The 12719-nt window shown below is 43.6% G+C and overlaps 1 protein-coding gene across 1 annotated transcript in view; it reads left to right on the forward strand.

Moving 5' to 3' along the window:
• The window catches only part of prkg1b (protein kinase cGMP-dependent 1b), a 133622-nt gene that overhangs the window by 116649 nt on the left and 4254 nt on the right, over positions 1-12719 (forward strand). Inside the window, 1 exon segment of the mRNA XM_078290850.1 lies at positions 9334-9469. Within this exon segment, the coding sequence (XP_078146976.1) occupies positions 9334-9469 (136 nt within the window).

Raw genomic sequence — 12719 nt, forward strand, 5'->3', positions numbered from 1 at the left:
TATAGGGGAACGATCCGTGACTTTAGAAGAATTAGAAGAATATGATTGATTGCAAAAATCTATAATCATCATGTTCAAGTTTGTTTATTTATAAGCTCTTTATATCACAAGCATGTCTCAAAGGACTGTACAGAGAATGTAAGATCAGGATGAAACAGCACAAAGCAAGCAAAGCAAAATAAAAAATGTACTTTTATATATAGTACTCATACTTATAAATTACTTTCTTTGTATACTACCTCAGAAAGAGACTCCCTAAAAAGAGAGATTGCCTAAATGTCTACTTTTAAATGTTTATATACGACTTCTTTTTGTAATTTTGTGTATTATGTTTAATGTGACCTACAGGAGAATATCTTACTTGGCCAATAAAACGTTTTCTAGATGTTACTATGAAAGCAGAAGGGAGACGGGGAACAGCGGCTGGTTGAGCGGAACACAGAGTGACAGATCATGGTGAAGTGACCCTGGTCCTGGCAGGAGGGGTCAAAGGTCAAAACAACAGTCGGCCCGCTCACACCTGGCCAGAGTTTCTATCACACTGAGTTTAATGTGGGTCAAACCAAGGCTTTGTGTCCGGGTCAGGCGTGTGGAAGGCCTGTGTGTGTGTGTGTGTGTGTGTGTGTGTGTGTGTGTGTGTGCGTGTGTGTGTGTGCGTGTGTGTGTGTGTGTGTGTGTGTGTGTGTGTGTGAAGTCATCAGGATGTAATAAGGTCAACTCAGGCCATTGTTCCCAAACTGCTGTATGCAGAGTTTGCGTGTTGTATTATACAGATGGCCTGAATGTGTAGCCACATGTGTACGGTGTGTGTGTGTGTGTGTGTGTGTGTGTGTGTGTGTGTGTGTGCATACCACCCTTCCTTGTACAGTGAGTGTCAGTGTTGTGTATTGAATGTTTGTTCAGCTTTGTCCAAAAAATCAAAACAAAATCCCCTGGACTTAAAATTGAAGAGTTGAAGACGTTACGCCGCTCATCCGAGAGGCTTCATCAGGTCTGCACTGGTGCATTGTGGGTCTGCAAACAAAGGTTTTCGTTATGAGAAAATCATGTCTGTTTTTAGCATCTCTGGTCTGGCTGGTTTACTGGTGGATAAACTAACTAAGGTGGAGATCCAGTATGTATGACTCCAGAAACCTGTAATCCTGGAGGCTCAGCGGTCCAAGGTGCAGACCAGGTAACGGGACGTCCTGGGTTGGAATCCGGCCCCGGACCTTTGTCACATGTCGCCCCCCTCTCTCTCTCTTCCCCCTTTCCTGTCTCTCTTAACTGTACTGTCTAATAAAGCAGAAATGCCATAAAAATAATAAGTGAAAACTGATGAAGCGAAACGTCTTCAGTGGTACGTCCAGTGGATTCTGATTTTATTTTTTGGACATCTAACAGCCTGGATGACTGAAATGAATCGACACAGACGTGTTTGTTCAGCTCATTTACATTTACACTTACAAATCTCCTAAAACACATTAACTCTGTTAAAAACAGCTTAAAACAGCTTGTTGGTGATGTAACTTGAATTCCTGGGTCCATTTAGTAGTTTGGTGCATTTCTCTTCTTCCTGTGGATAACTGGCCAAACGTTAAAGATGTATATTTCCAGGGGTCAGAGGTCACAGCCCCTGACAATAGATGCGTCCGAATATCCCTGCGTCTGTTTCCATGCAGGAGGGAGCCGGTTAACACCGGCCTCGTGGTTTTCTACGGTCAGATCAAAGAAACACTCAGCTAGCTTTTTGTCATTTTCACCTGCAAACACAAAGTCTCAAGGTATGTAAGGCATGTTGTGGAGGGTGATGGTGGTGTGTGTGTGTGTGTGTGTGTGTGTGTGTTGGGGGAGGGGGGGGGGGGGGGGGTGGTGGTCCTGAGGCATTCTGGGACTTTCTCCTTAAGGGTCACTACACCTCTAAGATAGGCCTACACGGGGTTTAACCCTGCAGCGCTCCCGCTCCACACGACCAGGAGGCTCAAACGCACCTGAAAACACAAAGTTACCGTAGAGCACGAACACACGCCGCGAACACACACACCGCACGTCAGAAAACACACACACCGCACTTCAGAAAACACACACACCGCACGTCAGAAAACACACACACCGCAGAGCCTCGTTACGCACACTTGACCTGAGCTTTCACTGAGGATCGCTCTGCCTGACAGAGTCCGCTAAATGCCGGCGATGCTGGTTTTCAATCATAAACCACCGAGACCCAGCGGTCCGCAGGTTTTCATCCCAAACAGACTCTGCAGCAGCTGGTCTCACTGCTGTGGAGTGAAAACCTGCAGCCTGTTGGGTCCGGATGGCAAGAAAACCACCGACTTAAAGCACAAATCCCCTCTGATCCTCTTCCTCTGTTATTTATCATCAGTCTGTGATGTTCAACACCTTCAGCAGTTATTCAGTGATGAAGTGTAATTTACTGTTTTGTTGAACCCACTTTCCCTCAACCTGCCTCGTCCGCTTCTACTGCAGTGAGTGGTTTACTACGTTTCCCAGAATGCCTTTCAACAACCACCAGAGAAGAGGTTGTTTTATACTTGTTTTATTCAGCTGCTGGTTTTACATGTAGATGGAGAGAGAGAGAGAGATGTGAAGTTTTTCCAGTCAAAAAAGTCATCATGACGTGACACCATGGCATCGTTCTCTCTCCACTATCGCTGCTTCTCTTTCAAGTTCACGTCCCGTCTGTGGGAGTTGTCGAAAGGCATTCTGGGGGAAAAGTACAACCAGAAAGTAAATCACAACTACTAAATAACTAAATAACTCCTGGAATGTATTAAACATCACAGACTGATGACTGATCTAAGATAAGATAAGATAAGATAAGATAAGATAAGTTGTCAACATCAGTGAAGCACAATATCCACTTTCACTGTTATGCAGATGATACTCAGCTATATTTACCATTTACACCAAATGACCCAGGTAGTCTTGTCACTTGCCTTGCAGACTTAGAATTAGTGATAGTAAATGAGAAGTTTTCATATTTGGTGAAGCAACATTTGGAGAATAAATTTTGCAGCAACTTGGGCGGTTTGTCAGGTAATGTGCAGTAAAACCAGAAGCAGAAACCAGACTGTGAGTCAGTGTTGGAGAGCAGAGGAAGAAACTGCTGTAAATCTGTCTGACGTTGATGATGTCATTGTCAGTATATACCAGCATGTCTCTGTTACAGCAGGATATCGAACACTTTGAGTGTGTGTGTGTGTGTGTGTGTGTGTGTGTGTGTGAGCATATACATGAGAGAGACCTACTCTGTTATATTTATCGTTTCTAATATTCATTTTCATTTCTTGTTTGTTTTATTGTCTGTAAAGCCGTTTGTAAATGAAACATTTCAATCCAAAATGAAAATAATACAAATGATTTTACCCCACCATTTGAAAAAAAATAAATAAATAAAAATAATGACTCCTAGTTTGACAAAATGAAATTAAAACACATTGTCTGTTGCTGTTAAAGTCAGGAGTCATCTGATTATAAAATCGTTCTGGTTTGGAGTTTTTTTTTCTTTAAATATTGATTAAGATAAGATAAGATAAGATAAGATATCACTTTATTAATCCCCTTGGGGAAATTCAGGCGATTAACGATTAATTGATGATTCAGGTAGCAACATTTGGCATTATTGAATAAAACCTTTCATGTATTCATACACATTCACACACAGATAACATTATACATTCATCTACATTGGCTCATATTTACCTCCAGCATCACTGTGCTCTCCTCTCATAATGCAAAACATATATTTCACAAATGCTACAGAATACGTTAAAATTTAAGGTTTAAAATTTAATTTAGGTTTCAAAACATACAAGAATTGGCCCAAACATGTACTCGTACATGTAGATGACAATATATTTTGGACACTAGAAGTACATAAATACCACAAAAATACATAAATATCAGTTTTGCATTTGTATTGTTTATTCACTGATACATTTCAGGTAGCAGTTTTTGAAAATGAGCATGTAGCATTTTGGAAAGAAACCCTGGATAAATAAAGTTTACCATGGTGTTTATTATTTCTCTCTCTCTCTCTCTCACACTCACACACACACACACACACACACACGGTGGTGTAAACCTAGCTGCTGTGTCCTGTATCAGCAGCCAACTGACTCCTGTCATGTGACAGAGAGCGAAGCTGATCAGCGTCAGTCATTTCCTCTTATGGTATAGATTCAGTAGAGAGCACACACACACACACACACACACACGCACACACACACACACACACACACACACCAGGTATCTCACTGTCCATCACACTCACACACTCCTGGAAGTCAGGGGCGTTGCTATATAAATAGTAAACAAAACACCGGGTGTGTAAACATGAGTTTATGTTTATGCATTAGATATCATATGAACCTCCAGCTGCTCTGAGCTTCAGCTCATCAGTCGAGGGATAAATCTTCTATTTTTTATCACACTTTCATACACACAGCTCATCATCATCCTCATCAGACTGTAGCAGTGTTGTTCAAGTCTCAGTTTTAACTGTTTGAGACTTGACTTGCTGCTTGAAGAGAAGACTTGAGACTTGACTTGACTTGGGTTCTGGTGACTTGGGACTTGACTCTGACTTGTACTTTGATGACTTGAAAAGGTTTCTAAAGTCTTGACTTGAGATCTTGTGTTTGTGTAAATGACTTAGATTGAAAGTGATGAGATTTGTTCCAGCGGACGACTGAATTTAAATTCTGTTTTCTGAATTTGTATGGAATGATTGAATTTATTGAAGTTGAAACTGATTATAGAAATCAAACTCATGATGCTCTTACCAAGTTTTTATCCTATTAAAACCATATTGCATTGAAAAGTCCTAGATATTTAGTTTTCTTTAAGATATTAAATTGATACTGGACTCTTGATTTGTTCTGACTTGACTTGCTGTTCTACATTTAGACTTGAGACTTGACTTTAATGACATGGACTTGATTTGGACTTGACTTGAGACTTGTGACTCAAGACTTGAGACTGACTTGGGACTTGAGCAGAGTGGACTTGGTCTCACCTCTGCCACAATCAGTGCAGTTGAACCCGGTCTCTCTCAGCACTCGACCCTCCTGCCGTCAGTTTCTACAGACTGAGTATCATAAAAGTCTGAAGACTATTAAAAACTATTTTTAGAGAGTGTTTAGTGTTCGTCCGTCCTGACCGGAGCGATTGTTTACTGATAGAGAGAAATCTGATTCCTGGTCAGATTTCCAAGAAAAAGACCCGTCCCTGATGGGAGAACGTGACACGTGACTGAGCTTCTAGATATCTGGCAGGACTCTACACACACACACACACACACACACACACACACACAGAGATACACACACACACAGAGAGATACACACACACACACACAGAGATACACACACACACACCCACTGAAATACATCGGTGTGTCAGGATCGCTGTGTTTTGATTGGCTGGAGTCAGATTCTTCTCCAACCTGAGAAGGGAGAGTTAACACTTCCTTCCATGGAAAATCTGAAAGCTGTTAACACACACACACACACACACACACACACACACACACACACAGTTTTGCTTACATTCTGCATTGAGTGCGTTTACATGCACGTTTATATCCAGTTTCAACTTTCAACTATTCAGAGTCGGGGCTGTAATCCTGTTTCTTCTGATATTAAGCGGTATATTGTGGCATGTAAACACCAGATCCTGTTTACTGTTGTGTTTCCATGGAGACACGAGCATCAAACTAACGAATGAACACAGCAGGGAAACCGCAGCAGGTCAGACCGGCTCCATGCTGGCAGCTGCTGACTGATCGCTCTGTAAACTCAGACCCTGACTCAGACTTCAGCTGCCATAAAACTCATATTAGGAATATAAATGTGCATGTAAACACACTCACTGATTAACTGGAAACTTAAATTGATCTTTAATGCGTCATCCACATGAACGACAGCTCACTAAACTGCGTAGCGACCAGACCGGACTCAGACTGGCTGGGTTTCACTCCACTGTGACCTCTGACCCTTCACCTCCTTACTGCTGGTTGCTTGTAATGTTGATCATCTGGGACCTGAAGTTTATTCTGCTGTGGACCTCGGTGGAGTCTGTCTGCATGAGGCAGATAAATGGAAATGTCCTTGATAGACAGTGATGTTGTGGTAAAAAAAAAAAAGGAGGGTGAACTCTGACCTTCATTTAACTCATCACTCACTCTTCATTTAACTCACATCAGTTTGATACCACCCACTTACCTGGGTAAGAAATTCACTTTTCCAGAGGGCATTTCTTCCCCTCTTGATCTGATTTTCAGGGGCATTTTGGTAACATTTTATTTTCCAGGTCCACAATTTCCTAATAATTTCCTAGAAAGGAACTGTTAGTTTCTTGGGAAGTTTCCTGGAAAGAACCATGAAGTGAAAATAGAGAACGAGTTGAATGGTAGTTGGTAAGTTCCTCCAATTTCTCTGTTGTTTCTAAGACAGAACCATGAAATTATGTCGTAGTTATATAGAAAGTTAGAAATTAACTAAAATTAATTAAGAATCCAACAAATAACTATATTATATAATTATACTGCCTATTATTTTTCCAGTAAATAGTTTATAGTTTCACAGTTCTTTTGGAAACTCTGTTAGAAATGTTCAGTCTCTGATGGACTCTCCAGACTGAGACAGTTTCTACTGAGCTGCTGCTTCACTTCCTGCTTCTTTCAGGAAACTTCCAGAGAAATCAACAGTTCCTTTCTAGGAAATTATGAGGAAATTGTGGACCCGGAAAATGAAACGTTACCGGTACTTTTTGGGGGCAATTTTATTGACACCCAAAAAAAGTCACCCTCATGTTGAGTTCTTTACCATATTGGTTGTTTTAGTTTTTGTTGTGGTTTGTGTTGGTTGACATTTTCTGCTGCAAACTCGCTTGTTTTCTGGCCAAAAAATAATCTTTCAAAAATAATTTCTCAGTTATGAGTAGTGCTAAAATAACAGGCTCTGTGTGAGGTGATGATGTCACCGCCGCGCCCGTCAAACATCCTGACCTTGAAGCTGTGGAGCATCAACAGGTCTATTCCTATCGCGGCTGGTGATCCCCGGGGATCACCACCGATCTGCCGCTGCAGGGACTAAAAGACGGTACTCAGCCCTGCGGGACGCCGCCGAGCGACTGTGGCATCATGTGAGCAGAACGGTTCGTCACGGGAATCCGTGAAGTCATGGGACAATATGAGGAGCGCGTGAAAATAATGTTTTCAGATGAAAACATTCGCTTTTTAATCAATTAACGTTGATTAAAAACTGAACTAGATTTTTTTATTGTGTCTGCTGTTGTGTTTTAAAATGTCTTAAATGTTTTTAAACCTTGCTGCATACCAGATTTCACTCCCGGGACAATAAATATAAAGATTTAGTGCCAAGGCATACAGATGGTGAACGTACAGAAAGTGTTGTAAAAAGAACTCTTAACTAAACTCTGATAAAACTTTACGTCCTGATGACTTGTGAGGTTGAAGCCTTCAGATTCCCTGGTTTGAGAAAGAGGCGTTGGCGGGTCGGGTCGGACGTCCCGCAGGCTCGTGTCTCTCTGGAGGAGTGACTGAGCTGCGTTTACTGGGTGAACCTCTGAGCAATGTTTCCACATGCTAAAAATACCGTCCGTCCCGTCAGGCAGCATTACACCCTGCAGGACCCGGCAGAGAAGACTTGGACGTTGTTTTGGCAGAGAGGAAAACCTTGCGGAGGCTTTCCCTCGGGAGACTCGGCGTCTTACCATCCCATTGGTTCGGCACGCTCACTTGGACACTTTTCAAGTCAGACGGCTGCAGGCTTGTTGTGAATGTTGCTACCCAGACACTAAATCTGTCTCTTAGGCAGCAGTGAACAAAAGGGTTTAAAGCCTAGAACAGATTGATTTTAATAGTGAGTTGCAGATCTTGGACTGTAGGAGAGGTTGTTGGATAAGAGTTGTGAACTTTGTCGTTTGCATTTTCTCTTCGAGCAAACTCAGCACATGCAGAATATCGTCCAACGTCCAACATCTTGCACAACTCCACGGCAGTAGATTCTCCTGTTCAGCAGAGTTTTAGCTCAGTTCTCCCGGTGAGGATGCCTTCCTCCGAGGCGCTGAGCTCCGGATTCTGACAGCGTCCCGCTCGGTTCGGGACCCTCCCCGTTCGGACCGACCTACATGCAGAAAGAGCTGGAGGATCTGGCAACCTCGCGGCTCCACCGGTACCGCCGGACCGGACCCCCATCCCGCCCCATCTCCTTCCCCCGCCATGTAAACTGGAAATGGCGGCTGAGCTCTTCGTTTGAGACGGCTCTCCTGCAGACGCTCTGCAGAACGTTCTCCTGAAGACGCAGGTCTGGACTGACGACTCGCCTGATCGATGCACTTTTGTACTTTGGTTTTTGAGTATTTCTGACTGAGAGAAATCGTTCCATTAGTGTGAGGTGGGAGATTTGAATGGTGTTTGTTGTCTGCAGAAAGAAGGGTTTTGGACTTTGAGTATTGTCTGCAGAACTGAACTCCAGTTTATAGTTTGGTCTTTAACTTGTTGCTCTTGGGGATCAAACTACAGACTTATCAGAGCTGAAGGTCGACTGTAGTTGTGTCCTACTAGAAGATTGCAAGAAATTGAACATCGAACCATCATTTCATTGCCAATTTCTTGGGTGTTGAAGCGGACTTAAAGACTGACTGAAGGCTAAATCAGCAAAAGGAACCTCACCCTGTTGAGAAACAAATCACACCCTACCGCAGGTGTTCTCCTGGTCGTTTGGTACCGTACTCGTTGGAGATGAGGGAGTTGCTCCCCGTCCCGGTGAGGAGGCAGAGAGAGCGGCTCACCAGCCTCCCTGCTCCTCCCCCCTCCTTCCCCATCACCTCTTTCTCCATCCAAACCTCCAAGAAGTTCCCCTTCTTCCACGTGGTCAAATGCAGCAGGTACAGCCGGGCGGTTTCACCTGCGATGTCTGGGTCTCTATCGGCCGTCTGTCCTGCCTCGCTCCACCCCGTCATATTGTGTATTTTACCATTTACATGTAGATTTTTAGGTAACACTGGTTGGTTTAGGCTTTAATACCAAACCTGTAACTGTTTTGGACCCTGTTTTGGTGCTCATTCTAAATATCGACCCTATATACATTGCTTTGTATTTTGGGGGAAATTGGGTAAAAAACATTATCTGTACTTCATCACTCAATATCTGTAAATGTCTCGAGGATCCAGTCTGTAAAAGTTCTCATGTAGTCAAACAAGGACTGAAGTTACCGATGATCCTTTAAACTGTACAATAATCAGTTTTAATTTTAGTGTCGTGTCACTTTTATGGAAGCGGGTCTGATGGATGTGTTTGTTCCTCAGGTACGAGGCGGAGAACGCCTTCTTCTCCAGTCTGAGCCTGGTGGACTTCAACATCATCGACACGCTGGGAGTCGGAGGCTTCGGACGCGTCGAGCTGGTGAGAACAAATCAGATTACATTACATCAGATTACAATAGATCAGATTATATTAGATCAGATTATGTTACAATACATCAGATTACATTCAATCAGATTACAAGACACCGGATTACATTAGAATAGATTACATTTGAGTTTTTGTGACCAGTTTGAGACCAGTTTGAGACCAGTTTGAGATCATTTTGAGGCCAGTTTGAGATCATTTTGAGACCAGTTTGAGACCAGTTTAAGGCCAGTTTGAGATCATTTTGAGGCCAGTTTGAGACCAGTTGAAGGCCAGTTTGAGACCAGTTTGAGACCAGTTTGAGACCAGTTTGAGATCATTTTGAGGCCAGTTTGAGACCAGTTGAAGGCCAGTTTGAGACCAGTTTGAGACCAGTTTGAGGCCAGTTTGAGACCATTTTAAGATCAGTTTGAGACCAGTTTGAGGCCAGTTTGAGACCAGTTTGAGACCAGTTTGAGACCAGTTTAAGGCCAGTTTAAGGCCAGTTTGAGATCAATTTGAAGCCAGTTTGAGACCAGTTGAAGGCCAGTTTGAGACCAGTTTGAGACCAGTTTGAGACCAGTTTGAGGCCAGTTTGAGACCAGTTTGAGACCAGTTTAAGGCCAGTTTAAGGCCAGTTTGAGATCAATTTGAAGCCAGTTTAAGACCAGTTTAAGGCCATTTTGAGGCCAGTTTAAGACCAGTTTGAGGCCATTTTGAGACCAGTTTGAGACCAGTTTGAGGCCATTTTGAGACCAGTTTGAGGCCAGTTTGAGACCAGTTTGAGGCCATTTTGAGACCAGTTTGAGACCAGTTTGAGGCCATTTTGAGACCAGTTTGAGGCCAGTTTGAGACCAGTTTGAGACCAGTTTGAGACCAGTTTAAGGCCAGTTTGAGGCCATTTTGAGACCAGTTTGAGACCAGTTTGTCTCAGTCGTAGTGATGTTGTTGTGGTCGCCTGACTTTATGACTGATTTGGATCAGAGCTCCTATTCTTAGATTTACAGATACAGGACCTGGTGGAGGTCACACACACACACACACACACACACACACACACACACTCACACTCACACACACACCTACACACACACACACACACACACTCAGACACACACCTACACACACACACACACACACACACACACATATCATCTGACACAGGCTGATAGTGATATACGCTGAAAGAACTGGGTCTCCTAGTTCTGGATGTTTCAGTCTGGAAGGTTTCCACCTGCAGAACTGAACTGAACTGAACTGAACTGAACTGAACTGAACTGAACTGAACTTTGTGTTGTTTCTAACCTGTATGAGACACCAAAGAACAAGAACAACTTGACCAGTACCAATCAATACTAATCAATATTGTTTTCTGAAGTGTTTTATTTGCTTAAACCAGCTGATAGAAACTGAATTCACATTTTATTTTTTGCAACGTTTCAAAAGTCCGGTCAAACTTGGATGGAAACAGCTTACAGCGCAGTGTGTGTGTGTGTGTGTGTGTGTGTGTGTGTGTGTGTGTGAGTGTGTGTGTGAGTGTGTGTGTGTTGGGGGGTGTTATGTGATGCGCTCTATTTGAGGTAACTTTCCAGTAAAGAGTCAGTACTGGTAACTGGAAACCACAGCCATGTGACGTTATGTTCCACACGCTTCCACACCCAGACCTCCAGAGAGTTCTTTACGGTTCCATGCAGAACCAGGACCCAGACCTCTGGTTTCTGAATATTGCTGAGTGGGCTTTAACGAGTTTCTGGTCCTTAACGAGATCTTTACTGGAACTTTAAAGTCTTGCCTCGTTTGGAGCCTTGTTCTCTTTCTTGAATTTTACAGCATTTTTCTTTTTTTTTAAAGACTTTTTTAAAATTTCAAAATTAAATTAAAAAGAAATATGTTTTGTTTTTTTTGATGATAGAGAGAGAGAGAGAGAGAGAGAGAGAGAGAGAGAGAGAGAATGCGTGGTGCAGTGCAGCTCAGGGAGTCGAGTGTCTCTCCTGCAGTGGGGGGGGGGGGGGGGGGGGGGGGAGGGAAGCCCTGCAGTGGGTTTGCCCAAAAACAGGAAGGAATCCCCGGTAGGATCTCCCATCATGCCTTAGGAGCTATTTTAATCTGAGTGTAACCTGAAAAACAACTTCTGACCTCCTGTCTGTCTGTCTGTCTGTCTGTCTGTCTCTCTGTCTCTCTTCCTGTCTGTCTGTCTCTCTCTGCCTGTCTGTCTCTCTGTCTCTCTTCCTGTCTGTCTGTCTCTCTGTCTCTCTGTCTCTCTGCCTGTCTGTCTGTCTCTCTCTGCCTGTCTGTCTCTCTGTCTCTCTTCCTGTCTGTCTGTCTCTCTGTCTCTCTGCCTGTCTGTCTCTCTGTCTCTCTTCCTGTCTGTCTGTCTCTCTGTCTCTCTGTCTCTCTTCCTGTCTGTCTGTCTCTCTGTCTCTCTGCCTGTCTGTCTCTCTGTCTCTCTGCCTGTCTGTCTCTCTGTCTCTCTTCCTGTCTGTCTGTCTCTCTGTCTCTCTTCCTGTCTGTCTGTCTCTCTGTCTCTCTGTCTCTCTTCCTGTCTGTCTGTCTCTCTGTCTCTCTTCCTGTCTGTCTGTCTCTCTGTCTCTCTGTCTCTCTTCCTGTCTGTCTGTCTCTCTGTCTGTCTGTCTCTCTGTCTCTCTTCCTGTCTGTCTGTCTCTCTGCCTGTCTGTCTCTCTGTCTCTCTTCCTGTCTGTCTGTCTCTCTGCCTGTCTGTCTCTCTGTCTCTCTTCCTGTCTGTCTGTCTCTCTGTCTGTCTGTCTCTCTGTCTCTCTTCCTGTCTGTCTGTCTCTCTGTCTCTCTTCCTGTCTGTCTGTCTCTCTTCCTGTCTGCCTGTCTGTCTCTCTGTCTCTCTTCCTGTCTGTCTGTCTCTCTGTCTGTCTGTCTCTCTGTCTCTCTTTCTGTCTGTCTGTCTCTCTTCCTGTCTGTCTGTCTGTCTGTCTCTCTTCCTGTCTGTCTCTCTGCCTGTCTGTCTGTCTGCCTGTCTGTCTCTCTGCCTGTCTGTCTGTCTGTCTGTCTGTCTGCCTGTCTGTCTCTCTGCCTGTCTGTCTGCCTGGTAGGTGAAACCAACATTTATTGATAGTGATGGACAATCTGTTTCTCTCCTCATCTGATTGGATCCGTGATCTGAGGTTCAGGATCAATACATCAGGATACGATGTGATCAATAACAGTTCAGGGACAACAAAGTCTGACTGTGCAGAATTCTGTTTATTTCTGAGACTCAAATCTTTCCAGCGATGCCATTGGCTGCTAGAATGTAAACAACAATTTAAAAATGTCATTACAAAGTGACAATAAT

This window comes from Centroberyx gerrardi, chromosome 20 (genome assembly GCF_048128805.1).
Source record: "Centroberyx gerrardi isolate f3 chromosome 20, fCenGer3.hap1.cur.20231027, whole genome shotgun sequence".
Taxonomy (NCBI): Eukaryota; Metazoa; Chordata; class Actinopteri; order Beryciformes; family Berycidae; genus Centroberyx; species Centroberyx gerrardi.